At 38.2% G+C, this 24,949-nt stretch overlaps 1 protein-coding gene across 3 annotated transcripts in view; it reads left to right on the top strand.

The window, feature by feature from the left end:
* The first annotated feature begins 8,084 nt into the window (after positions 1-8,084).
* Positions 8,085-24,949, top strand: part of lin54 (lin-54 DREAM MuvB core complex component) — a 34,364-nt gene continuing 17,499 nt past the window's right edge. Inside the window, exons 1-8 of one of the 3 annotated variants that reach the window (XM_052116755.1) lie at positions 8,085-8,258; positions 12,759-13,447; positions 20,879-20,996; positions 21,114-21,247; positions 21,370-21,477; positions 21,578-21,785; positions 23,266-23,336; positions 24,446-24,643. In XM_052116755.1, coding sequence (XP_051972715.1) covers positions 12,773-13,447; positions 20,879-20,996; positions 21,114-21,247; positions 21,370-21,477; positions 21,578-21,785; positions 23,266-23,336; positions 24,446-24,643 — 1,512 coding nt within the window. In that variant the 5' untranslated portion in view covers positions 8,085-8,258; positions 12,759-12,772. Of the gene's footprint in view, positions 8,259-9,585; positions 9,714-12,758; positions 13,448-20,878; positions 20,997-21,113; positions 21,248-21,324; positions 21,478-21,577; positions 21,786-23,265; positions 23,337-24,445; positions 24,644-24,949 lie in introns of those variants that run through there. The other 2 variants (XM_052116753.1, XM_052116754.1) reach the window with 2 other exon arrangements.

Genomic DNA, 24,949 nt, shown 5'->3' with positions numbered 1-24,949 from the left:
TTGCTGATGATGGGGGTCAGAGCAACAGGACGCCAGTCATTTAAGCAAGTGACCTTATTATTACACAGAAATCAGGAGAAAATAAATGAGTGACATGACATGCCTTTTTTATTATTGTAATATTTTCCTTGAGGTTCACTTATAATATAACTCTAATTAATAATAATAATATAATATAAGTAAAAAAACAACAACAACAAAAAAAAAAACTGTCATATATTTGTAAAACATGATAATTTTCCACACTCATTCTAACCCTCTGTAAGCAGTTTTGGTGCTGATTCTCCTGTAAGACTTGACAGTAAACCCACTGTTATGATTGGCTCCTGACTCTATGACATTATGACATCACAATGTGGAGGAAGTAGACAATGAGTCATTTTGGCAGCTTGGTTTCAACCAAGTGTGCTGCACAAGCCCTCAAAAGTGAAGCCAAACGTCTCGATTGCCCCCCGGTGACTGGTCCTAGTATAGGTCATAAACCCCGCCTCCCAATGTTATTCAACGGGACGTGAGACCAACTAAACTATTAAATTACACTTCACATATCTTTTTTCCAAAGATAGTTTCTGTCATTTACTGTAGTTTCTATCACGTTGATGTAATTTCAAGTGTTTGATTTCAAAATAAGTTTGTTTTTAGTTATTTAATGCTATAAAAACGGTGCTGTGACATCATGATTGACAGCTGTGATTGACAGGTTCTCTGAGCGAAGTAGTCACTGAAGCACCAACTGACTTTTTTTCAGGATCTTCGGAGGACTGAGGAGATTGGAGCTTTAAATTTAATATCTAAATTTCTATAATTAATAATTTCACACCGTCATAAGTCACAAGTCAAAAGTGCAGGGGCGTGTGCTTGCGATTGATTCAGCAAGAGTGAGGGTGGGGCCTTGATTTCGCGGCTTTACTTCCTGCTCACTACTGCGCAGGTCTGGTCCCGAAATCGCAACTACGCAGACTCAAGTCCCAAGATGTCAGCGCCATATCGGGACACTGGCGGCTTCAGTTCTCACCAATGGAAAAGAGCGAAGGGGTTTCGTCCATATTTTTTACAGTCAATGGTTTCAACAAATGGGGTTCCGGCAAGATGGTGGATCAGGTGCACCTCGTGTTCTGACCTCTGTTGGCTTGTCTCAGTTTTTATTTGTGTTTCGCTATCCATTTGCCATTATTTGGCCCATTTGATTGACTATATGCCCTCTAATATTTAAGCAGTAAATAACTGAAAAAAAGTGCACCATGATGTCGAAAAGAGTTCTGCTGTAACCTGCTGCAACGAGGTATTTGATTGCCATGACTATGCTGTAAGGATGGAAGTTTCCACCGAAAAGTCTAAAAGAAAATATCCCTTCTCACCAATGAAGAATCCTCCAACAACTAAAAGAAAAGACAATGGGTCAGAGGGTAAAGAAGGTATGAATGCCATATTGGATGCTATAAAGCATCTAACTGACAAAGTGGATTCATATGGCACCCAGATACAGAAAAACACCTTCATGCTAGCTAGCATAGCTAAGACTGTCTAGTTCAACATGGCAGAAATGAAAGACTGCAAATCCCAGTTACAAACTACTGATCGAGAAATATTGGCTTTGAAGAAAGACAATGCAGAGCTAAAGGACTAGTCTTGAACTAGAACGGTACAAGTGCCGCTGGAATCTTAGGATTCGTGGATTAAAAGAAAAGGAAGGTAAAGATATACGTGAGATGGTTGCTGATTTGCTGATGAAAATCTGCCAATCATGGTCCCCAAACATAAACCACATTCTGGATTCGGTTCACCACATGGGCAGATGCAAAGAAAACAAAACAAGACATGTCATCATTCAATTCACTCAGAGAATACACAGAGATGCGTTGTGGCGGATGACCAAGGATCTCATCATCTGCAAAGAACTTGGAATCGGCTTCCTCGAAGATCTCTGTAAGGGTGATAAGGAGATGCAGGCAGCTTTGTGGCCAAAGATGCAACAAGCGAGAGCAGTCGGAAAATGTGCGTTCTACAGAGGCGGTGCTGGGGAATCACTTAGGAGTAAGGTATACTGACGAGGGCCTGTTGGGTTAAGTATTGAAAAGGTCTTTGGTTTGTTTTGTTTAGACAGAATGCATGGCATACTGTATATGCAATTATTGTATAATGAATGGACTTTGCCTTTTTTCAGGCTTCCTTTCTATATTTGTTGCCTTTTCAGTTGGACTCAGGCCTTGTCCACACTAATACGTTTTCGTTTGAAAACGCATCTTTTTCTCTCCGTTTTGGCCTTCTGTCCACGCTGACACAGCGTTTTTCTCCACAAAAACTGAGCTTTTTGAAAATGCACTCCAAAGTGGATACAATTGAAAACGCAGTTTTCACATTGTAGTGTGGACTGTGAAAATTTATATATCTGAAAATGATGATGTATTTTCTGTCATATGATGCATTCATTTGATCTAGCCAACCAAAACAATCAAGATAGCGGGCGTGTTATAGCGGCGCTGTTGTACTTGATTCTCACTTTGATAGCATTGTTAAAAATAAATGTTACTTTGTACAACCATCACATTGCGTTCCTTCAAAGGCGAAGGGAAGTTTACTCGGAATTGGTGTCCGGTGATGGAACACGAGGACAATTGAGTTTCAGACCGTACTTGCAACTGGGATTTTCCGTATGCGCAGTGACATGATTTAAGCGTTTTTATATGTTGGACGAGCAACATTAAGAAAACACTTGAAAATGCTAGTGTAGACGGAGAGCGTTTTGAAACGAAAATGCCATTGTAAAGGGATCAATGGGAAGGAGGAGGCGAGAACCTGCTTGATAATATAAATAATATTTTTAATGATAAACTTGAACAAACACACACATGACAGACATGTCCGTAAACTATCTCTCTCTCGTCGCACCACCGTCTGTCATCGGCCTTTATCCCTCTCGGAGGCTTCATTTGCCTGATAAGGGACCCGGTGTGTATGATCATGACCCGTCCCCGCCCTCCGCCCTGCCACAGCCATTCTCAAATGTATCTGGATTAATGTAGATGTAGCCTCATTAGCATTCTCTTGCAGTTACGTTTGTTTTTTGTTATCAATAATATTTTTTCTTGTATTTCACTTAACGCTAGGGGCTTAAGAGACAACATTAAGAGAAAATCAATATTATTGTTTTGTAAGGGCGAAAAAGCCAATTTTATTTTGTTACAAAAAATGCACTCAAAACCTGAGGATGAAATAAAGGCAATAGCGGTCATATTTGTGTTTTGAACTTTGATGAACAATATATTTTTCTGATAAATGTTTATGGATTTAATAATCTAGTTTAAAAGAAATGGCCGCCCAGCCAGACTTCCACGACATGGCCGCAGAGCTAGAGCCATCTTTTGCCCCAGATCCTCAGCCTGCTCCATGCCACATCACAGCTATGCCTGAGGCTGCTCCATGCCACGTCACAACCACGCCTGAGCCTACTCCATGCCACGTCACAGCCATGCCTGAGCCTGTTCCAAGCCATGTCATAGCTACATCTGAGCTATTGGACCTAGAGATGGTTCCCGCCCTTGTACACACCCTAATGATGCTTCTTCAGGATCAAACTTCCGAACCTACGAATTTGCCTAGACCCTCTGAGCCATGGACTTCACCTTGGTTCTATATCCCTTCGGCTCCAATGTGGTCCTTCAGCCAATCAGCTTCTCCGGGGTCCCTCGCCTGAGCTCTCCAATCCCACAACTACACTTCGTCAATCCGAGCCTGCAGCTCCACAGGGGACATCCTTTCCTACAGCTCAGTCCCACCTGCTCCACCTCTGTCCTCCGAGCCTTGGGAGCTACCTCGGTTCTCCGCTCCACCATGATCCTTTGAGCTGTCGGCTGCTCTCCGGGCACCGAGAGTATTCCCTGGTATTGCCTTGCTTTCCACAGCTCCGCCCATCGAGCCTCTCATGGCCCCTCTTTCCATTGACTCTGCCAACCCAAGCCCCATGCCATGTCTCACCTAGTCATGCTTCAAGACCCCCCACCCCCACCCACCCCCAGCTCCCTACAGAACTTTGGGTTTATACCATGTTTAATGAGTTTTGTTCATGTGTTGGGGTGTCGAGAGCCTCCCCATAGTGTGGGGGGATATGTTATGTATTTTGTTGGTTCATGTTTTTCATGTCTTTTATTTAGAAATTCTAGTTCCTGTTTCATTTAATGTGGTTCCCTTGTCATGTGATAGGTTGATTGTCTTCTTATCTTGTTTAGAGTTCTTTGTGTTTATTGTTTATCCTTGTCATTTGTTCTCCCATGTTCATGTACCCTCATGTTTTCCATTGTCAGGTATTGTTGAATATAACTTTGTTTGTGAGTTTCAAGTTTATGTCAAGCTAAGTCTATGTCAAGCCAAGTTCATGTTAATGTTTGCTTCATGTTTGTAGTTAGAGTTTTTGGATACACGTTGGAATAAATTTGCACTTAGGTTCTTTTAACCATCGTCTTTGTCATTGCCAGTGACAGCAACATCGTTACAGAACATTACAATTCTCTAACATCCTATATTGCTAAATGGAAATTCCTTACATTTAAAATGAGAGAATTCTCTATTCATTTTGGAAAATCACTCAGTAGAAACAACACATTAACAGAAATTAACATCATTAAAGATAGAAACAACTAATATAACAGGACATCACTCACTGATAATGATAAACAGAAGCTACAAACTCTGCTATCTACACAGTATTATATCTATCTTCGAAAAGCTGAAGGAGCCTTCATAATATCCAGGGCAAATTGGATTGAGGAAGGGGAAAGAAGCACCTCTTTTTTGTCATCTAGAAAAACGAAGCCAAGAGAGACTTGAGGAAGCTGTCTTTCTCTATAAACAATTATATTCCTCAGCCTTTTCCTCGGATGATGCTGAATCCTTCTTCAGCCAAATTAAAGATCTAATTCCTTAGATGATGGATGATGAGTGTGTGTTGTTATGTGATGCTGATATTACCTCTGATGGGCTGGATAAAGCTGTATACAACTTATCGTTAAATATCCAGATAGCAATGGCCTTACTGCCAATTTCTAGAAACATTTCTGGGTCTTATTAAAAGATTATTTCTCTGTTATGTTAAAAGAAGCAACAGATAATATGACATTCCCCATACTATGAAACAAGGTGTAATAACTTTAATCCCTAAACTGGATAAGGACCCCAAAATATTGGATAACTTTAGACCCATTACCTTATTAAAAACTGATTACTACATTTTAACTATTATCTATGCTAGCAGACTGAAAAATACCTACAAAACATTATTAGCGTCTCTCAATCTGGTTTTATAAAAGGAAGATCCATCCACAATAATATGCATTTAGTGCTTGATATTTTAGATTATAGACATGTTATAGGCGATGATGGTTTTATTTTATTTCTCGATTTCTTTAAGGCATTTGATTCAATTGAACACCCATTTATTTTCCATTGTTAAAGTTTATTTGGTTTTGGAGAGAAATTTAAAAGCATTATAATCTCTTTATGAAAATGTAAATAGTTAAATTTTCTTACCAGGAGGTACATCACCCCAATTCTCTATCAAACGTGGAGTTAAACAGGGTTTCCCCTTATCACCATTTCTCTTTATAATGACTAAAGAGCTGCTTTCTATTTTTATTTTTTTATTATTATTTGTGCATTCTTTGTTAAAAATTCAAACATAGGTCTATTAGAGGCTTTTTGGCAACCAGTAATCATCAGCCATTTAGCTGATGATACTACCATTTTTATGAAGCAGCTGTCATAAATTCCCAAAATAAGCCTCTGGCTTAAAATTAAATCTGAACAAGTGTCAGTTCATCAGTGTCAGTTAACCGAGGACTATAACATCCCTATAAAATCCACAATGAAAAATTTAGGAATATATATTTCCAAAGACTCAATTGAACATGAAAATATGAACCTGTGGAAAGTAGTTGATAAATGCCAAACTAAACATAACTCATGGTTATTGAGGGATATTAGTTTATTGAGAAGAATATTTTCAACTAAAATAGATAGTTTATCAAGGTGCATCTATCCTGCATACTCATTGGCAATTCCAAATAAAGTGATTAAAAAAATGAATCAGGTTAATTTTGATTATATCTGGAGAAAGAAAGTTCATTACATTAAAATAGAAAAGTTGACTAATGGAGGTCTACAATAATTCACTTTGATTTAATAAATTGTACCCCGAAAATGAACTGGTTCAAATCTTTTCTAAATAACAACAACCTTTGGTTTCATATTCCTTGAGAATATTTTTTAAAATTGGGTTGGATAGAATTTTTACTTATGTGATTTCACTCCCAACGTATCCATATCATATCCCAGATTCACCAGCAAGTCTTGTTGTACTAGAAGCTTTTATACAATCAGAATGTCACGCCACACAAGACCCCAATATGGAATAATAGATATATCACAATAAGAAACAAATCACTGTATAATAAGGACTAGGTGGAGAAAGGTATCTGGTTGGTGCTTCATTTAGTCAGTAGCAGAGGATGTTTTATATCATATGAGAATTTCTGTCTTAAATAAGATATAACCTGTAATATCTGAACACATTAAATTCTATAATCAAAGATATCCCCAACTCTATTATATGTCTAATCAAAGGATTCCTTTCCAATTCTAATCCCACCACCCTGTGTCTCCCATCACTTTTAATTGGAGGCTGTGATTTCAAAGACACTACATTTCCAAACAAAACTATCAGAAATATGTTTGATGATATTTTATTCCCTACTGTAGTTTATAGAAACTTGATTTCACAGTTTTCCTCAAAAGAAACAATTTACAGTTTACGAACAAATTATTTAAAATTACCATTAACTCCCAAAGCTAAGGAAATCCATTTCAAAATGTTAAATTATGTTTTTCCTTCCAGTGAATTTGTACAACAAAGATTTGGAACTGAATCTAGTAATTGTGTATTTTGTGATAATATTGAAACTACTGATCATTTATTTTCCATTGTATGTATGTAGAAGCTTTATGGCTTGATATTCATGTTCCTTTTCTTGGAGTCTTCTCTCATAAGCACATTGTCTATTGACTTGTTATGAACAGCAACAAAGATGATTTTCTGGTTAAGAAGATCCTTATTCTTGGGAAATTTGATATACACAAATCTAAATATTTGAAAGTGAAACCCAGGTTTTCTGTATTTCACAATATGGTTTCTTTCTTATACAAATGTCCTTATAATGATGAAAAATAAAAATGCAAAAAACATTTTGATATAATAGAAGAATATGATTTGAAAAACAACCCCTAGCTTTTAGGTTTTATTTATTTGTTATTTATTATTTTATTTTTGCACTTTTGCACCTGATCTCATTGTTATATTGCAATGATGTCCGACTGTTGCCATGTTGTTTATGCATGATATTGTTCAATATCATTGCTCAAAAACAAAAGGTTTCAACAAATGGTCTTTTTACAGTGAGGAGGACGTTTTGATTTCTGAAACGTTCAGTATGTTTTTATTGTATGATGACCTCTTAAATGAAAATTATCAAGGAAAATGTAATTCCTCATGTCATGACCTTTTTAAAAGAAGTGCAATCCACAGTTTTAATAGCTTTCTTATTAGTACTGATCAAGATCGTTTCTATCTAATTCCAATTTTTTAAGAGCAACAGAAAAAGAGGCTTCTAATTGGTGAAATTACATCTACAGAATGTATGTGAAACTTAACCAATATAATGATAAGATTAATGAAATATGCCAGATTTTCAATACTCTTATCATAAAAAAAATTCACAACACAAATTAAAACTGCTAAACAATTAGTCAACAATAATTCTAGAATCTACAGCCACAGTTTAAGATTGCAACAAACAAAACGAACAATTACAATTTTAATATTTTTTTAAACCTTCCAAGAAAGTGCTTTGTTGGGTTAAATATTTGTATTATTTTAAGGGATATTACTCCTCATTCACTACTAAATATTTTGATGTAATAATAACTGAGGTAATAATCACGTTGTAGTAGAGGAGACGTGCGCGGAAGTTCTGCAGTGACGTAATTTGTTGTTTCCTATGAAGGCGTGGCTTTATTATGGGATGTTAGAGGTGAAATGGCGCTCGGCGCGGTATTTTAAACAATCGTCTTCGTCTGAGAGCGGATGATCGGAACGGTGCAGCATCGAGTTGGACTGAGCAGTGCGTGAACGAGTCGAAAACTTTGAGGATTTGAGAACAGCGTTTTGATACACATCTCGACAGAGAGTAAGAAGAGTGTTTTGAGCTCGGGTGGGTATTCAGCGAGCCGCAATATGATCTCAGCTAGTTAGCCAAGCTGCTAACAGTGTGTATCGGTCAGCCTTCTGTTTTCCTTTAAGAGGAGTTAAGATTCCCAATTGCGATCACAAATGAACGATGTTGTGTTGTAACTTAACCCATTCAGATCTGACGGTTACTCCAGGGTTGATGTGTTGTTGCAGTACTTTCATATTAGCAAGCACCAGGGACCAGGACTGACTTGACAGTACATGACAGCAACTTGCTGCCCCCCAAAAGTCTGAGACCACCAGTGAAAATGCTTACATTTTGAAATTTGGATGCAAAGAAATATGAAAATTCACAAAGGACTACAATGTAATTTGACAGAATTACAAAAAACTTTAAAAACCTAGTTTAATTCTAAATTGCATTCTATTTTTAATCCCAGACTTTTTGACCTCACTATATCTGTCGATCATCATTTTCATTATATTACACATTGCCGTTTAATACTAATAGTAGGTGCATGCAGGCTCGACTAAGTCAACATGATCAACGTGTAATTTTTTTTTATTTGTATACTTTGCAATGTGCATATAATGACGTGGAACGCTTTGGGGTTGAGACCGAACGCGTTCTTGCGCTATATAAAAGCTAAACGCAGCGCAACGTAAGTACAGAACGCAGATGTGTCTCGAGACGCGTTATTCAGCGCGAGACTCAGAAAAACGGTTAAAAACATAAATCTAGCGCAAGTTTAAATAGAATAATGTTTAAATAGAACTGTTTCGATGTGAAAGACCCCTCCCGTCGCTATTATTTTTGGATTATGCAGCCATTATCATGCATTGATTCGAGTAATTAACTTAAAGTAAGTATCTTAATCCTCTATTATCCAAATAAATTATTTATTTTTGAACGACAAGTTGGTGTTTGAACCAACTATTTATAATTAATATACACACACACCGATATATTTCATACATATGGTTGCGAATTGTGTAATTTAATTGAATGGAAACAATGAATGTGTGTCAAAATTATTCTGGAAGGGGTCTTGTAGGTCAAGTAGAACACTGTTCCTTGTTTCCATCCTAATAGGTTACTATACCCAGCCCTCACAATTTAGGACTAACAGTTTGAAATATCAAAACAATAATTTTGAGCTTGGACGTCTGTTGTGTTTTCGGACGCTTCTGATTCTCATGTTTGAACTGATGACGAGTTGAAAATGGCGGATCTTTCGAAATCCAAGCGCGGCCTGAAATACACACGCAGCGCGTTAAGTCACTTTAACAGGGCACAACTTAAATAAGCTAACATCATATTTTTTATTTACTTGAATGTCGCTTAAAGTGACTTATAAAGATATTTCCATGGCAACAGAATGTACAGGAAAGAGAGCACGTCGAGGATCAACAAACTCAGTTTTATGTGGAAACTGACGGACTGTCCTGTTAGCTTTTCACAGAATTAACTGTTGAGGTAAAGGACAAGACTGTAATATTTGCATAGACGTGCAAAAATACCTTAATGGGTTTGATCAGTTTCAGTCAGCCTTTCCTGTGTCGTATTTGGGGAATATGGGCAAATACAAAAGTGTATTTTGAGTGATGGTGTCATTTTCTGCGAAATACCGTACGAAGAGTACTAGCAGTATATGGCTGATGATCAGATTTGTAAAGCCAATGTTAGACATGACCGCATTTGTTTAAATCTATATCTGTGTATTATCAGCTGGTTAGCTCCTGCGCTAGTTAGCCTCATAGCAGCTAAGCATGACGCGTCGCCACTAAAACGCTCCTTGGTTGCGTCGCAAGCCGAGTGTTAAGTTGTTTTAGGAGTTCTAATGGCCCGCCAGTCCACTGTAGCGGAACAGTTTTGACATAAAATATGGTCGCAGCTGTGCTTAATGGGTCTGTAGGTTCAATCCTGACTGCTGCAGTCAGTATTGCGCTCATGTTGTGTTCCAGCTGGATATTTGTCCACAAATAAGGGCATTTATAATGCAATGCTTTTAACATGGGCATTTCTATAAATTAGGCGTCATCTTCTAATATTATTCTCGTAATAATAAGAATAATAAATGCTGCTTAGTCTTGTATGACGTTTTTATTTCACATTACTTTGAAAAGACAGCAGTGAAGCTGTAAAATTGATTTTGTTTCATGCAAATTGGGTCAATCAATCTTGTCTTTCCCTGTTTCACTAGCTGCCATTCTCATGTGCTTGTATTTTTGTTCAGTTTGGTTTTTGTGTCTTAACATCTGTATATGAATAGTTTACTCACTCTTATCTGTTGTTCCAATCCTGGATGTATGTATTCTGTGGCACACAAAAGATGTTTAGTTGAAGATCAGAATTGTTAACGGAAAGGGAATGGTAAATGTTACATTTAGCTCTTATGTATTGTCATGAAAATTAATATTTTAACTTAAGCACTTAAAATATATTCTTTTTGGTCAACATTAGTGTTGGTCCAATTTACATTTATACTGTTGTTTTTAGAACTCAGCCAAGCTGAATAGCTATTACTTTATGCAATAGTTAAATATTTTTGTTCTAAAATTATTATTGTTATTCACTTTCACATGCTATTTTAAGGCTCTCCGACTAAACCCAAGAGCCCTTATTTCTCATGAAAGAAGACTGAAAGACTTTTGTGTGTCACAAAAGTGTGTTAACACTGTGTGTACAAGCCTGCAATGACCACGAACATTTGCCATTACCCAATAGTTACATTTAAGTGAAACCAGAGCACTTTGCGTTCACTATTAACATCCTTACTTAAGGGCTGGACTGGGAAGAGAAATTGGCCTGGGATTTTACATAGAAACTGGCCCAAATCTTGGGGAGGGGGTGTTCGCTGTCCTTTTCTGCATATTGCAGTGCCGTTTTGTGGTCCGTTCTGCATAACGTGGCGTTCCATTTGAGCTTGTTGCAGCCCATTCGGCACGTTTCCACAGACGGTGCGTGTATCACAGCTCTACAAGCTTTTCAAGAGATGCTCAGAAGGCCAAAGTATACTTTGTTTGTCTGCGTTACTGATTGCTCCATGCACAGTATGCATGATGCAAATTTTTTGTATTTTCTTGCCATCAAAATAGTGTACTTTGAAAGGCAATGCGGTTGACCTGGAATGTGGAAAAAAGAAGTATACCAGGCTTTTATATTTTTTTTAATCAGTTTGGTGTTACATCACTGCGCTTCCAGTACTCTTCAGGAGATGCTCTGAAGGCCAAAGTATACTTCGGTTGTCTGCGTTGCTGATCACTCCGCTCACAATATGTATGATGCAGATTTCATCATCAGCACATTCTGTGCAGTCTGTCTGTGTTTAGCCCAGATTTTCTGGACGTACAGACAGTCCTCGTCTGTGTGCATCGTTAGTGCTTGCGCCAGCTGTTGACTGTACTAAAAGTGTTTCACAAAGCAGTTGTTGTGCGCATGTGTCGAATGCAGACAGAATAGTATACTTTGAAAAGCCCAAAGAATACGTTGGTTGTCTACTCTGGTGATCGCTCCACGCACAATAAGCGTGATGCTAATTTCGTCATCAGCACAGTCGGAGCGTAGCCCAGATTTCCTTGATACGCACATAGCCCTCATCTGTGTGCATTGTCGGCACATGAGGCAGCCATTCACTGTACTAAAAGAGTCTCACAAAGCAGTTGAAGTGTGCATGCGTCGAACGCGATCGTATTTGCTCGCTGTCAAAATAGTATACTTTGAAATGCCCAAAGTACACTTCGGTTGACTGCGTTGGTGATCATTCTGCACATTGTGCATGACACAGATTTTGTCATCAGCACAGTCTGTGCGGACTGTCCACGTGTGGCCCAGATCTTCTCAACACATGGACATCCCTCCTCCATGTGCATTGTCAGTAGCAAAAGAGTATCACAAAGCAGTCCTAGTACACATGTGTCAAGCTCGAACGTATTTGCTAGCTGTCAAAATAGTATACTTTGAAAAGTCCAAAGTATACCTTTGTTGTCTGGGTGGCTGATCGCTCTGCACACAATAAGCGTGATGCAAATTCCATCATCACCACAGTCCGCGCTAGGCCCAGATTTCCTCGACACGCACACAGCCCTCATCTATGTGCATCGTTGGCTCATGCGGCAGCCGTTGACTACTAAAAGAGTGTCAACGCAGTTGTAGCGCCAAACATATTTATATTTCCTTGTAATCAAAAGAGTATACTTTGAAATCCAACGCGGTCCAGAATGCTGAAAAACAGAGTATACCCTGTCCTTGAGTGTAGTCTGTGGTGCAGCTAAGTGAGACGCTCTGAGTGCTCACATAATGCAATAACATCTGAATATGAGAAACACAAACAAAAATGCTCATTGAATTTATGTATTCACTTAAAATTTCCTTATTTGGACAGTAAAATGTGATTGGAGATTGGAATTTGGAGTGCACAATAATCGCAATTAGGTCTAATAACCGCAATTACATGATGATTATTAATAGCAACAGGCCTATTTCTGACATTTGTGTTCTTCTGTTTCAATGTGTTTTCAGTAACTTCATGCAAGATGGATGTGGTATCACCTGAGCTCAACAGCCTCCCTGATGAGATCATGGATACAGAGGCCATCGCTATGGAAGAGGAACTCCCTGGTGAGCATCTTGCTCCAACTCCCCAATCTGAACCAGAGCTGGCTCAGGTTCCTATGGAAACAGAGGTGCCTGAAATCGTCAGCCTCAGTACAACCACCACATCAGATATGCATTTAACCCCGAAATCCACTGATGCTCAGAACAGCACCAGCTCTGGAGCCCAACTCCTTGCTCCCTCCGGCCTCATTACTGGCACCACCACCACCAGTGCTACAACAACCACCCTCGCAAAACACACCAGCCCTGCGGTGACCCAGAGCCTCCCCAAAATCTCCAGCGTTACTGTCCCAGCCAACCACCAACTCATCATCAACAAAGTGGCCAACTCCCCTGCTGTGGATGGCAAGGGCCAGAAACTCCTGGTTGCTGGGGTCAGTAAAACAGGGCAGCCCATTATGTTTTCCCTGCCCCACTCTTGGAACAAGCCCGCCACCACCCAGGGCACAGGAGATGGCAAGGCCCAGCCCACGCAGATCAAAATGGTGACCACTGTAGGGAAGCCTATGATAGGAGTACAGGCTGTGAGCTCGGCCAGTCAGCTGCTGGGCACCTCCACACCACTGCAGGCCCAGCAGCTCAAGACTGTTCAGGTGGGTGTTTATTAAGCATCCTTATAATACAATTGAAACATTGCTGGGATGAAACAACAGGCCACTCTGTGTTGTGTGTTATGGAATCTCTAGTGTAGTCAGATAGACTCACTTGCAAGGCAACCAACCTCTGTTCATTTCAGGGTTCACACTGGGGATGCACTGATACAAAATTTGTTTGCTGATACCAATATCCGATTATTTACAACAACACCTTATAATACCGATAGTTTGGTGGTTCTGTTTTGTATACCACCTAGTTTTAAATCAACCATAATTTTTTGCTACGTCAAAAGAAAAATAGCTGCAAGCAGCGATGAAGGCCCAAGCACAACTAGTCCATTTCCACTTAGGAATACAATGCATGTTGGACACGTAAGATTCACACTTATTTTTGCCAGGTGGTGGTGCTATGAACATGACCCATATAGTCATAAAAACTAAAATGGCTGATTTAAATGAGAAATTCACTTCAAGATGCATATTTAAATGCTGATCTTTTAGACTTGAAATGGCATCTACAAAACACAGCTCTCCTTCATGTGACGCTGAATAACTAAAATGCAACAGCCAAAGACGTTTGTCCAGCACAGTGCTTTATAGACTGCAGGGTGCAGCCATGATTAGCTAGGAGTGATACTGTCAACTGTAAAAATAATGTAAATTCCCTGATCTGACTAAATTCGCTACCCGTGAGCTGTTTGATTATAGCCGGCAGCTTTCCAGTGCTTGAATGCGTGTGTCTGCCTCTGTGCTTGTGTCTCGTGATGAATGCAGGGCTCCTGCAATGTTAATTGTTAGAAAACATTACCTATCTTTGGTCAGTTAGGATCCCATCTTTATTTTAAGAATGAGAAATGTCAGAATAATAGCAGAGAGAATTATTTATTTCAGCTTTTATTACTTTCATCATATTCCTAGTGTGTCAGAATTTTACATACATTTTGTTAGTATTTGGTAACATTGCCTTTAAATTGTTTAACTTGGGTCAAACGTTTTGGGTAGCCTTCCACAATAAGTTGCTGGAATTTTCGCACATGCTCTTTCAGTTCTGTCCATAATATTTCTATCGGAATGAGGTCAGGGCTTTGTGATGGCCACTCCAATACCTTGACTTTGTTGTCCTTAAGCCATTTTGCCACAACTTTGTAGGTATACTTGGGGTTATTGTCCATTTGGAAGGCCCATCTGCAAGCTAGGTTTAACTTCCTGGCTGATGTCTTGAGATGTTGCTTCAATATAGCCACATAATTTTCCTTCCTCATGATGCCATCTATTTTGTGAAGTGCACCAGTCCCTCCTGCTGCAAAGCACCCCCACAACATGATGCTGCCACTCCCATGATTCACGGTTTGGATGGTGATCTTTGGCTTGTAAGCCTTACCCTTTTCCTTCAAACATAACGATGGTCATTAAGGCCAAACAGTTAGATTTGTTTCATCCGACCAGAGGACATTAATCCAAAAAGTAAGATCTTTGTCCCCATGTGCACTTGCAAACTGTAGTCTGGCTTTTTATGGCAACAGTATTTAATATATAAAATATCCCTTCACAAATTTGCATCAGCGGTATATTGACTTAATTCTAAAGAAATTTGAAGCAATTCATGTAAACACAAGAGGGCTATTTCAAAATCCATTAAAAGTGCAATACTTCCTGCTGCCAGTTAGTGGAGCTTTGGCCGTGACCCATAATAGCTGCATCAATGTGATCAACCCTCATTACCAAACATACATCTCAATTTTGATCTAAATTGCACGTAGAAGATATGAGACACTTCCTGTTTCCCTTTTTTTTTTTTTTTTTTGGCCATTCCTTTAATGCCTCGCCATGGCAACACTGTTCAATATATCAAAAATCTGTTTACAGTTTAGCGTCTTCAATGTCTTTGTATAATGTTGTCTAAAATTTATGACAATCACATGAATCCCCTAGGAGCATTCAAAATTTACATTCAGTCCAAAATGGCCGACTTCCTGTTAGGCGGGGCTAATGACTGTAATTTTGAAAGTTGTCTTGCTTGATGAGAACAATACATGTAGCAAGGTTGGTGACTGTAGAAGATACTGACCCCACCACTTTTGTCAAAAGGTGGTGCTACAGATCTCCCCAGCCACGCCCGTGTATTAACTTCTTCACAGACGTGTGTGTGTGTGTAATATTGTTCAAGAAATTCAAGCATGCCGAGTACCTCAAAAACATGTGAATATACATAAAAGGAAAAATTACATTTAATACATTTCCATGGCAACACTTTAAGATATCAAGAATCCCTTTCGAATTTTAAATCTGCTTTGTCTTGACATTATTAAAAAAATGTAAGCAATTCAGGTAAATGTAAGAAGGATATTTTAAAGTCCATTAAAAGTGCCACACTTCCTTCCGCCAGTTGGTGGTGCTACAACCGTGACCCACACTAGCCACATCAATGTGATCAGCCCGCAAGGCCAAACATACAGCTCAGTTTTGATTTAAATCACACGATGCATGCAGAAGAGATTGGAAACTTCCTGTTTCCTTTTTTTTTTGTTTTTTTAACGTTAATTTATTACGTTGCCATTGCAACACTGTTCAAGATATTAAAAAATTGGTTCGCAATTTAGCATCGACAGTGTCTTGGCAAGATGTTGCCCACATTTGGTACCTGTAACATGAATCCCTTAGGAGGAGGATTTCAAATTCCAGAGCATGCATTTTTCAAACAATTCAAAATGACTGAATTCCTGTTGGGCGGAGCTTATGACTGTCAGCACGAAAGTTGTCCAGCTTGATGAGATCTATATATGTTCAAATGGCCAATGGCTCTGATGCTTGTACAAAATTGTATGAGTTTTTGAGCATGTTAAGTGCCCCAAATGCCCCGAAACTTAAAAAAAAATGTTTTATATAGCTGCAAGCAGCGATGATGGGCCCAAGCACCATGGGTCCATTTCCACTTGGTGGCTTTCAGAAAACAATGCATGATGTGCCCAGCAACAAATCAGCGTTGATTTTAAACTTTGACCCTAATCATATAATGTGTATATATGCCACCATTCCAGTTTGACTACAACTTGACAACACTATTAAAGTTATCAAGCATCCCTTCAAACCTTTTCATCAGCACTAAACAATTTTGAAGCGATTTGGTTAAATGTAAGCGGAATATTTCAAAGTCTGTTTTAAGTGCCACAGTTCCTGCTGCCAGTTCCATGTGATTAGCCCCCAAGAAAAATTATTTAATATAATTATTTATTTATTGAAAATTATGTAGATCTAAAAATTATAATTATGTTACTATAAAAGTAATTTACCATTTTTATTTATCCTTACAATGGCTTTAAATTAAAATAACAAATGTAATTCAAGGCATTAAGTGTAAAGATAGTCTTAAATAGATTTTAATTTGAGCACAGAATTCATTTGGGCTTGTAATTTCATTGCAATTCTGCAGCAGTAGGTTTCAATTTCTTTTATTGTTGAATTTCCTTCTGTTCACTGTCAAAATAAATGAAGTGCATTAACTTTGAGTCTGCATTTGTTATTCATACACACATGTTTAAATAGCCTCTAAATTAATGTTGGGCAAATGAGGACATAAATCAGATTACTGCATGTCCGCCCACAGAATAATTATTAAAAGCAAAAATTGCCAAAAAACAATTACAAAAAAAAGTTACCAACAAACAATTATTAATACGTGACATTGCCACAACCTCATTATGATGGACTGATACCATTCCAAAGTTACGCTGTGGCACCGAATCCAAGAATGTAACGTTTCCGGTTGTCACGACATATTGAGTTACATTACATCGATGAAAGTTTGGTCATCACATTATGGTGAAGTTAGGAAATGGGTATGTCATTTGTATAGCTGGGATTTCAAAATGACTGAATTTGTGGTGCAATTTGCTGCAGTTTTTGGGGTTGTTTTGCAATGAAAACTCACATATAATCATTATATACCTCTTTAATTGTGTTAATTACATTGTAAATGCAATTACATGTAAATATTTTATTGCGTAATTACTGAATAATAATATACCAAAAAAAATAATATGCACAAAAATATCATACACTTAGGTGAAAACCAAGGGTGCACCGATTGGAATCGGACGATATTTGTCTTAAATCCACGATCGGCCAATCGTGCCTAGATTTAGGGCTGATCTTTTTTTTGCAGCATGCAGGAAATCACACACACTGAATGAGCACTTGCACAGGCCTTGATGCATGACAGTGTGGCCTCTGGAGGGTTAGTTGTTGGCAATTCTAAGCACTCACGAATGTAAACTTTCAGACATGCTGTAATTCAGATGAATATGCTGTTTTTTTTTTTTAATGTGTAAGAATTACACATGTATGAATATTAAGCTGCCCATTTTCTAGAGTTGTTAGGGTAGTAATTCTGGCTTGTTGCACAGTGAGCAGGAAGAGGATAAAGAGGCTGCTAACGAGTCTAAAAACGAATTGAACAACAAATAAACATGCAAAACATGACATGGAGTCGCGATAATCAGATGTTGTGTGGAATGACAGAGACTGTTTGAGCGATCATGAGTGCATTTAACGTTACTTCCTTCAACATGAGCGCTCTGTGTCAATCAAACATGTGCTCTCATGTGATCTCAGCACTATTCTGTGAGGATCCCAATTTAAATCAGATTAATTTTGGTTACAAAACCATTAATAACAGAGATAACTGTTTAACCTTCAATAACGACACCACGTCTTCACACATTTGCTTAATTTGTGATGTGTTACAACAAGATGCCAAAGACAGTAAACAAATCATAGATATTAATGATTTCTCACTGGAGCAGTTTTAGAACTTGTAATGGATCTATTTATTTATTTTTTACTGGTTGCCAGTATGTCACAATGACCTTTTTGATATTGACAACAGAACTATTAATAACTGCAATTCACAATTAATGTAATGTTGGTAAAACTTTAGTTTCATTACTTTAAATTTACTTAATGCATTAGGTATCATGAACAAACAATGAACAATATATTTTTACAGCATTTATTAATCAATGTTAGCTAAACAAAATACAGTTGTTCATTGTTAGTTCATAGTGCATTGTTACTAATATACATTTTTATTTTAAAAATGTAATAGTGTATGTTGTAACTAACATTACGATCATTAGTTCATGTTAAAGTAATATTGTTAAATAATATTTACAAATGTACAATTTTTGTAAAGTGTTTCTGTAATTTTACTGTGTGGGGCATAAACATATTCTGCAGCATATAACAAATTTTTTTTAAATTGGTATCGGCCGAACTTAATGTTAAAAAAAACAGGAGATCGTATCGCCCTCAAATTTCCTGATTCACCACCAGTGCTTAATAAACAGTTGTTGCCTCTAATTTCACATAATTTTTAAAATAAACATATTTTTTATTAACTCTTTCTTGTCTGTTGCTTAAAGAAAATAATCGGTATTGGAATCGGCCCATTTGCTTGTAAAAAAAAAAGTTGGCTATCGGAATAGGCCATGAAAAATCATGTTCAGTGCATCCCCTGTGAAAACTGTGGGTATTAGAAGACCCTTAATTATTTTTGTATTAAAATTGTATTCCTCAGTGAATACAAGAAAATTTATCTAATGTTAAAATAGACGTACAATAAATTTGTTAACTAAAAACACAAATGAGGATTCAATAATTAGGCCTGTTGCCATTATTACATTGTCTGATATTGAAATCTGGTATATGGCCATATATGAACACATACAATTAGAGTTCATATATTTGAGCATTAATGTACTTTTTTACTCTGGCAGCCAAAAGTTTGGAATAATGTACAGATTTTGCTCTAATGGAAAGAAATTGGTACTTGTATTCACCTAAGTGGCATTTAACTGATCACAATGTATAGTCAGGACATTAATAACATGAAAAATTACTATTACAATTTGAAATAAAAAGTTCAGAATTTGTTATACTGCTTCAAAGAGTTCTCATCAAATAATCCTCCATGTGCAGCAATGACAGCTTTGCAGATTCTTGGCATTCTAGCGGTCAGTTTGTCCAGATTCTCAGGTGACATTTCACCCCACACTTCCTGTAGCACTTGCCATAGATGTGGCTGTCTTGTCGGGCACTTCTCATGCACCTTACAGTCTAGCTGATCCCACAAATTCTCAATGGGGTTAAGATCCATAACACTCTTTTCCAATTAACTGTTGTCCAATGTCTGCGTTTCTTTGCCCACTCGAACCTTTTCTTTTTGATTTTGTTTCAAAAGTGGCTTTTCCTTGCAGTTCTTCCCATAGACTTTGCTTTACTGTTGTACATGAAACTGGTGTTGACCAGGTAGAATTCAATGAAGTTGACGACATGTGAGGTGTCTGTTTCTCAAACTAGAGACTTTGATCACTTATCCTCTTGTTTAGTCATACATCCGGGCCTTCCACATCTCTTTCTGTCCTTGTTAGAGCCAGTTGTCCTTTGTCTTTGAAGACTTTTGTGTACACCTTTGTATGAAATCTTCAGTTTTTTGGGGAATTGTATAGCCTTCATTCCTCAAAACAATGATTGACTTACAAGTTTAAAGTGAAAACAGTTTTTTTCTTTTTTTGTTGCCATTTTTGACCTAATATTGACCTTAAGACATGCCAGTCTATTTTATACTGTGGCAACTCAAAAACAAACACACAGACAATGTTAAGCTTAATTTAACAAACCAAATAGCATTCAACTATGTTTGATATAATGGCAAGTGATTTTTCTAGTACCAAATTGGCAATTTAGCAAAGATCTTTTTCAAACAATCCAAAATGGCTGACTTCCTGTTGAGCGGAGTTTATAACTGTCAGCATGAAAGTTGTCCGGCTTGATGAGATCTATATGTGTACAAAAATTGGTTATGGTAGCTCAGAAGGGATGTGCTACAGAGCCCCCCAATCATGCCTCTGCTCTTTCAGTGCTTGGGCCCTAATAATCATTAGAAGAACAATAGGGTCTCTTCACTTTCAGTGCTACTTAGAAATAAATGTTTAGACTTTGATAAGACTTTATCTAACCAAAAGTAATACTAATTATTTTATAGACATTACTCAAAGTTCTGGAAATCTATCTATTATGGATATCTAGTTTATCAAGCACCTCAAACAAATCTCTGAATATTTTTCAAAGACTTATCACTAACCTGTCAAACACTAGCTAGTGATTAGGTCTTCCTCTAAAGCATTCCGTGTACAAGATAGCAGGATATTGTAAACAACTTTTTTCGAGAGTGGCCTTACCCCTGGAAGTTGCGTGGCACCAGCCAGTCAGATTTGAACTGCTGATGTTAGTCAGTGCTGAATTCCAATAAGCATGTGGGTTTAGACCGGGTTCGTAAGAAATTGGTTTTATGCAGGTTTTAACAATCACAGAATTCACAGACCGCTGAAATTATAAATAAACAGGCCAGTGTCATTTTTCTCTTCACAGATCACTAAGAAGCCTCCAGTGTCTACAGCTGGACCAATGATCACAAAGCTCATCATCACACAGGCCCTGAACAATAAAGGACTCACCAATCCAGCTTCAGTGTCTCCTGTCATAACCGGTAATCTGCCCTCTGTATACTAACATGAACAAACAATTGATTCTGATTGTTTATGCCAATTAACATGTTTTTGTCCTGTTCTTGTGGTGAGTCTTAAAGCTTTCCTTCTTTCTTCAGGACGCGTTGTTACCCAGAGTACTCCGGGAACTCCTCCACGCACCATTACCATTGGTGAGACGGTCAGCACTGTGGCACAGAACGCGTCTGGCAACAGCAAAGTCGCCATCTCACCTCTCAAGTCTCCCAGCAAGGTTGGATTAAATTTGAGAGAAGGGTTGATTCAATTGATTGTCATACTCTGCCTCTTCCTCATATTCTGTGTGTGTAGTTGACAGTTGTTTCAGTGGCCAGTCAGTCTCCAAACTCTCCACAGAAGTCTGTGACTCTGCCACTCAATGTGGCTCTGGGCCAGCAGATCCTCGTTCAACAGTCTGCTGCCACCTCTCCAGCCAAAGCAGGATCCAGCCAGTCTACTGCACAGGTGAAGAGAACGCTCACTGCCTTAAAGCACCGTTACCCAAAAAAAAATTAATGTTTATGGGTTCCAATACATATTTTTCTGCTGTCTTTTCAATCTCCAGGCTGTAAAGCCAATGCAGACAGTTACGGTGGGAGGGGTGAGTACCTCTCAGTTTAAGACCATCATCCCCCTCTCCACACCACCTAATGTACAGCAGATCCAGGTGCCAGGCAGCCGCTTCCATTATGTGCGTCTGGTAACAGCCACCACTGGCAGCAGCCATGTGCAGACAGGTGCCGGCACCAACACCAACCCTTCCATCCAACCAGGTAGAGCCTACAGTTCACTAACATGGCCAATCTTTTGGGATTTATAAGGGCTGAAGGGATGCAATTGCATAGACCCTGTTTCTCCCAGATGTGGTTGAAATTTAATTCAAGCTCAAACGCAACAGGTAAAACAGAATTATCCATTATTTTAGTGGATTACCTGTATTGAAGGAGTTTAAGGTGTTCGTGCTTCTCATTTGTTCTGTGTTTCTGTTGATATCAGACACACTGAAGAACATCTGTGAAGTTCTCGTGATTGTCTTTAAAAAAAAATTCAGATCGGATGGTTATTTCCTTTTAAAGCCGCTCGTAACCTGCAAAGTTTAAACTTTTGTTTTTGCGCAGGTGAGGGGTGGCACTTCATTGCTGTCGGATACAGGACGGATTCGCATTTAAACCTCAAATGCGATCTGGTCACATGCGTTTTTGACCACATGAATATGTGGTTTTTGTGTTCCCGAAAAAACGTTTTAGACCCCGTTTAGACCTGTATTTAGGGCTGACCACATGTGATCGGATCACTCAAAACACATCTTAATAACTGGTAGAAATGGGTCATAGTGTGCCAAGTATTACAGTTTTCTGTATGGCATATCTGGATGATACACTACATTTGCCAAAATGTCCAGAATTCAACATATACTGCACAGAACTGTGTGACGAATGAACAGGAGGTAATATCATATTTTCAACATCGCTTTTTCGACTTCTGCAAATATTTATATAGATAGTAATATATACAGCAATCAGCCACAACATTAAAAGCACCTGCCTAATATTGTTTAGGTCCCCCTCATGCAACCAAAACGGTTCCAACCTGCGTCTCAGAAATAGCATTCTGAGATTATATTCTTCTCACCACAATTGTAGACCGTGGGTCCCAATCTGAGTTACTGTAGACTTTGTCAGTTTGAACCAGTCTGGCCATTCTCTGTTAACCTCTCTCATCAACCGCTCTCTGGATGTTTTTTGTTTTTGGCACCATTCTGATAAATTCTAGAGACTGTTGTGTGTGGAAATCCCAGAAGATCAGCATTTACAGAACTAGGATTTCAATCTTAGGATATCCCCCCCAAATGACACTCAAACATGCACATTTAATCTATTCCACTGTTGCATAGATGATGATTTGTTTTTTAAACTGTGTTTTTGCATCTTTTAAGTGAGCCACCTGTAATTGATTCAGAATATGGTCATTTTCAATAATAAACATTTATAAAATAACTGAAATTGCTTGAATATAGACAAACAATATATTATTGTAAAGGTATATTTATTGACCGTATGTTTCATCTGTCCTAAACATTCCCTCTTATTCTCCATTTATTAACAAAAATGACACAAACACCGTACTGCAGATGTTACATTTACTTTCTTTGCGTATAGACTGCATTGATACCTTTGAATGGTTAGCCTTAATATGAATTATTACTGATGTGTAAATCCGATAACCTGTGTAGTATCTGTTGTGTTTTCAAAGCTAAGCCTGTGATGATAAACACTGCAGTACGGATGTCTGTACCTATCATCCCGGCACAGACTGTCAAACAGGTAAACGGTGAAACCTCTGCACTGCTGTAGTCCAGTTCTGTACACATACAATTATACAATGACAGCATGTTCCAATTTATCAGGATTTGGGCTGTCAAGATGCCAACAATTCAGGAGTCAATACCAACACCAGTGAAAATACCACTGCAAAAACTACAAGTTAGTCAAGACAAAATTTGACAGCCTTGTATGAAAGTTGAATTTTAAAGCTTCATAGGTCCAACAGAAAAGGTCAGATAGATAGACAGACGGATTCATCAATATATGTCTATGGTATATTTGGCCTTTTTGAAGGTCAGATACAAGAAAACAAAGTTTGATTAGTTAGAAAAGACAGAATGCTAAATTTGAACAGTCTGAATGTCTGCACCAAGTGGATGTAGCTTAAAGCTCTAGTAGTTACAGTGAGAAATTTAGTTTTTTTGAATTTAGGAAAAACCCTAAAAAAAGTCTGTACAATATCAGTATGTTGACTTTGTCAAGCCAGCTTAAATATTCTATTGAACCCGCTCATTTATTTAAAAAGCTAAACATTGTAAATTATTATTAAATTAAATTATTTATATATATATATATATATTTTGTGGCAGACCTCTGCCTTTTCTGAGGAGTTGGAGCCAGGTGAACAATCCATGTTAGACACTTTAATGCAGCACTTTTCAGTGTACATCAAACACTCGAACTCTAGCTTTTCAGCAGTACCAATACATATTTCTTTTCAGCATTACAACACAGACACACACACACAGAGATCCGTGCTTCTCTCTCTCCCCTCCACCACCTCCCTCTGCTCCTCACTAGAACACGAGACCGGTGTGGTGCACAGGTTGAACTTGTTCCCCACTTATCTCTTCGAACTCGCTGTATATGTGTGTGTGTGTGTGTGTGTGTATATATATATATATATATATATATATATATATATATATATATATATACACACACACACACACACACACACACAGTACTGTGCAAAAGTTTTAGGCACTTGTGAAATTTGTTGCATAGTGAGGATGTCTTTAAAAATAATGACGTAATAAGTTTTAATTGTGTACATTGAGACATCTCTGTTTCAATAATTTTTTTATTACAATTGGTTTTCTGAACAGGTTATACCCAAGCCCTTAACTTCAGCAGCCCAGGTGGTCACCACCACTCAGACTCCCCAGCGTCTCATTATGCCAGCCACACACCTGCCACAGATCCAGCCCAACCTCACCAACCTGCCCCCGGGCACTGTGCTTACCCAAGCACATGGCTCCGGAAACATGGGATACGCTGTGTTGCCTGCCCCATACGTTACACAGGTCCGTATGTCTACCATTACTCGACAATAAGGATGGCACGTACTAGTGTGTGAGAGCTTTTGGCCAGTTGATAGAGCTATAGAGGTCAGCAGTCTGTTTCTGGAAGGGAAAACCCCCATAGATTTTTTCAATAGATGATTTATGATATCTTATAAACCTTTAAAGACAGACATACCGTGCGCTCCGAGGTTTTTAATTAATGGTAAATACTTCTGCTGAAGCCATCAGTCTTCATTAATTCTTAATATCAGAATTCCTGGTGAGGAAATACATTACCTATAATCCTAAAGGGTCACAATCCATGTG

Source organism: Xyrauchen texanus, chromosome 44 (genome assembly GCF_025860055.1).
Source record: "Xyrauchen texanus isolate HMW12.3.18 chromosome 44, RBS_HiC_50CHRs, whole genome shotgun sequence".
In the NCBI taxonomy this organism is placed as follows: domain Eukaryota; kingdom Metazoa; phylum Chordata; class Actinopteri; order Cypriniformes; family Catostomidae; genus Xyrauchen; species Xyrauchen texanus.
This window is presented reverse-complemented; position numbering and strand designations above follow the sequence as displayed.